This window comes from Charadrius vociferus, unplaced genomic scaffold, assembly GCF_000708025.1.
Source record: "Charadrius vociferus isolate BGI_N301 unplaced genomic scaffold, ASM70802v2 scaffold544, whole genome shotgun sequence".
NCBI lineage: Eukaryota > Metazoa > Chordata > Aves > Charadriiformes > Charadriidae > Charadrius > Charadrius vociferus.
This window is the reverse complement of record NW_009648162.1, coordinates 73,714-77,019: the sequence shown is the minus strand read 5'-3', so window position 1 is coordinate 77,019 and position 3,306 is coordinate 73,714. Positions and strand designations below refer to the sequence as shown.

At 63.8% G+C, this 3,306-nt stretch overlaps 1 protein-coding gene across 1 annotated transcript in view; it reads left to right on the top strand.

The window, feature by feature from the left end:
• Nucleotides 1-2,219, top strand: part of HSPA12B (heat shock 70kD protein 12B) — a 12,358-nt gene extending 10,139 nt beyond the window's left edge. Inside the window, exons 9-11 of the mRNA XM_009884092.1 lie at nucleotides 811-1,069; nucleotides 1,278-1,381; nucleotides 1,576-2,219. Of these exons, the coding sequence (XP_009882394.1) occupies nucleotides 811-1,069; nucleotides 1,278-1,381; nucleotides 1,576-2,219 (1,007 nt within the window). The remainder of the gene's footprint in view (nucleotides 1-810; nucleotides 1,070-1,277; nucleotides 1,382-1,575) is intronic.
• The last annotated feature ends 1,087 nt before the right edge of the window (nucleotides 2,220-3,306 follow it).

Below are 3,306 nucleotides of genomic sequence, written 5' to 3'. Positions count from 1 at the left end.
AGGTGGGGCAGGGGTTCTGGGTTGGGGGGTGCCAGTTGGACAGGAATGCGGGTGGGAGAGGGCCAGCATGCGGAGTGGAACAGGGGCGGAAGCTGAGGCACCCTGGTTTGGGGACGTGAAATCCCACCGGTGTCCCCGTCTGCTGTGGATTGCAGCCTCCAGTGCCACCCAGGCATGCAGGGAAGGCGCAGGGCCATGATGTGTCCTGGGCTGTAGGATGTGTCCTGGCCCGTCCCCACGGGTTTCCCACCCTGCTTCCTGGGGGCACGCAAAGCCCCCGGCCTCAGTCCACCCTAGGGGTGAGATTTTGGCACGTGACTGACGGTTGTGCACCCTGGAGAAATGGGGGCTCGTGAGTGACAGCCACCAGCCCGGGCTTCCCTGCAGAGCTGGGCATGTGGCTGGAAAGTCCCGGCACTGCATGGTGGAGCCACACCATGGGGGGAGGCACCAAACCCCCCGAGCATCACCCAGGGACCCCCCAACAAGATTCCCTTTGTCCAGGAGATTGCTGTCCCTGCAGCCAAACTACCTGCCCTCTCCCTACTCCTGGGGGACGTTTCCATGCTCCCCTGCCAGTGCAGGACCCGTCCATGTCCCCTGGCCCAGCCCTGGGGTGGGGGGCTCCTGTCCATGTCCCCCCACCCTGATCCCCCTGCAGAAGAGCCACAGTGGGGCTGGGGGGCCACCATCTTGCATAGAAAGTGCCCCAGACTTTGCTAGGTGATGCCGGGGGGACACTGGGGACACGGTGATGGGGGACATGCATGCTGTGGGGATGCTGCCTGACCCAGCCCACCTGGTCCCCAGGGGGTCCCTACGGAGCCGTGGGGGTGGACCTGGCCTTCGAGAAGCTGCTGTGCCACATTTTCGGGGAGGATTTCATCGCCACCTTCAAGGCCAAGCGCCCCGCCGCCTGGGTGGACCTCACCATCGCCTTTGAAGCCCGCAAACGGGCAGCAGCCCCCTCCCGTGCCAGTCCCCTCAACATCTCCCTGCCCTTCTCCTTCATCGACTTCTACCGCAAGCACCGGGGCCAGAACGTGGAGACAGCCCTCAAGAAGAGCAAGTAAGACCGCGGCTGGGGGGGGACAACAGGTCCTGGGGACCACTCAGGGGCACGTGGCTCCAGAGGGACCTAAACTGGGAGGGGGGGGGAGGGCAAGGGCAGGTGGGGCGCTCCTGGTCTGGGATCTGGTGGGCTGGGGGATCCCCAGGGGAGGACCATGGGGGAGCCTTTGGTGAGGGGCAGCCCCAGACCCTCTCTCCTTCCCCAGTGTCAACTTTGTGAAGTGGTCATCCCAAGGGATGCTGCGGATGTCCTCGGAGGCCATGAACGAGCTCTTCCAGCCCACCATCAGCCAGATCATCAAACACATCGGTAGGTCCTGGGGTGGGAGCAGCCCGGCTGCCAGAGCCCCTGCTCCCCCCTGCAAGTGGGGGTCCCCTCTCCCCAGGGCCGTGGCACACCACAGTGGTGCCCCAACCCATGGCCAGTGCCTGCCCTCACCGGGGCAGGGGTAGAGGATCACGGGCAGCCCCCAGCCCAGCCTAACACCCCTCCTCCCTCCCCAGATGACCTCCTGAAGAAGCCGGAGGTCCAAGGCATCAAGTTCCTCTTCCTGGTGGGGGGCTTCGCGGAGTCGGCCATGCTGCAGCGCGCCGTCCAGGCAGCCTTTGGCTCCACCTGCCGCGTCATCATCCCCCAAGATGTGGGGCTGACCATCCTCAAAGGGGCCGTGCTCTTTGGCCTCGACCCCACCATCGTCCGTGTCCGCCGCTCCCCCCTGACCTACGGCGTGGGGGTGCTCAACAAGTTTGTGGAGGGGAAGCACCCGCGGGAGAAGCTGCTGGTGAAGGAGGGCAAGAACTGGTGCACTGACATCTTCGAGAAGTTCGTCTCTGTGGACCAGTCCGTGGCACTGGGGGAGGTGGTCCAGCGCAGCTACTGCCCTGCCCGACCGGGCCAGCGCAAGACCATCATCAACATCTACTGCTGCGCCACCGACGATGTGGTCTACATCACCGACCCTGGCGTGCGCAAGTGCGGCACCATCAGCCTGGAGCTGGAGGCATTGGGCGATGCCGGTAGCCCGGCACGTGGCCGCCGCGAGATCCGTGCCAGCATGCAGTTCGGGGACACAGAGATCAAGGTCACCGCCATGGACATCCGCACCTCCAAGACGGTCCGAGCCACCATCGATTTCCTCTCCAACTGAGCTCCCCCCTCCACGGGGCTGTGTGAGAAGGGATGGGGACCCTGAGAACCTGCCACCCGCTCCGGACCCCCACCAGCAACCGCTTTGGGCTCCAGCCTCGTGGGACTCCCATGGGTGCGAGGAGATGGGCAGAGGAACAAGCGGCTCACTGCCCTGGCCGAGCTGCGAGGCTGCCACCAGACCCTGCTGCAACCATGCTGGTGGCCCCCTCTTCTTGTGGGACACCCCAAAGACAGTCCCTAGATGCTGCCAGGCAGCGCTGCCCCCCCCCAGCACCCACATCTCCCACAGAAATGGGTCGGGGTCTGACTGTCAGAAAAGATGACTGCACTCCCGGCGTCACTCATCGGGACAGGGGTGGTGCTGCCCAGCCAAGCAGGGACCAGGGGCTCAGGTGGCCCTCCAAGTATGGCCAGCAACGGAGCCCGCAGCACCCCCAGCTCCCAAAAATACCAATGCACACGCTTTCTGTAAACCCACATTTCTATTTTGTACATATATTGCACGTCGCCCTCGCAGCTGGCATCCCCCGAGCGGCAGAGCTTGAGACGGCCAGCGCAGCCCAGCGAGGACGGGGACAGTGGCACAGGAGGAGGAGGACAGCAGCCCACCCTCACCCTCTCCCGGACCCCTTTTAACCTGAGGTCGGGGCAGTCTGCAGCATGAAGCCCCTCACCCCAAAGGGTCCAGCTGGGCTTATCCGTGTCCGCAGGGACAGTCTGACACAGCCCCATCCCACCCCAGGGTGCATAAATAAATGGACATGACCCCCCCACACACACACACACCATGCCAGCCCCGGGAGCCTGTGGAATAACACAGTGCTGCAGGGGAGGGATGGCCTCGTACCCCCCTGGAGTGTCCCCTGTCCCCCCAGGGTGTCCCTGTCTGCCCAGGGGGTGTCCAGTCTGCATCTCCCCTCTCCTCTGTGCGTTTTCATCAGGCTGCAGCCGCCAGCTCCAGTGCTCCCGGGGGCGTTTAATGGGGGTGAACTGAGCTCCAGCCCCCACTCAACTGAAGTTTATTATTTACCTCTAGATTTTTGTACCTAAAAAACCCCACACATACACACAGATGTGTATATATA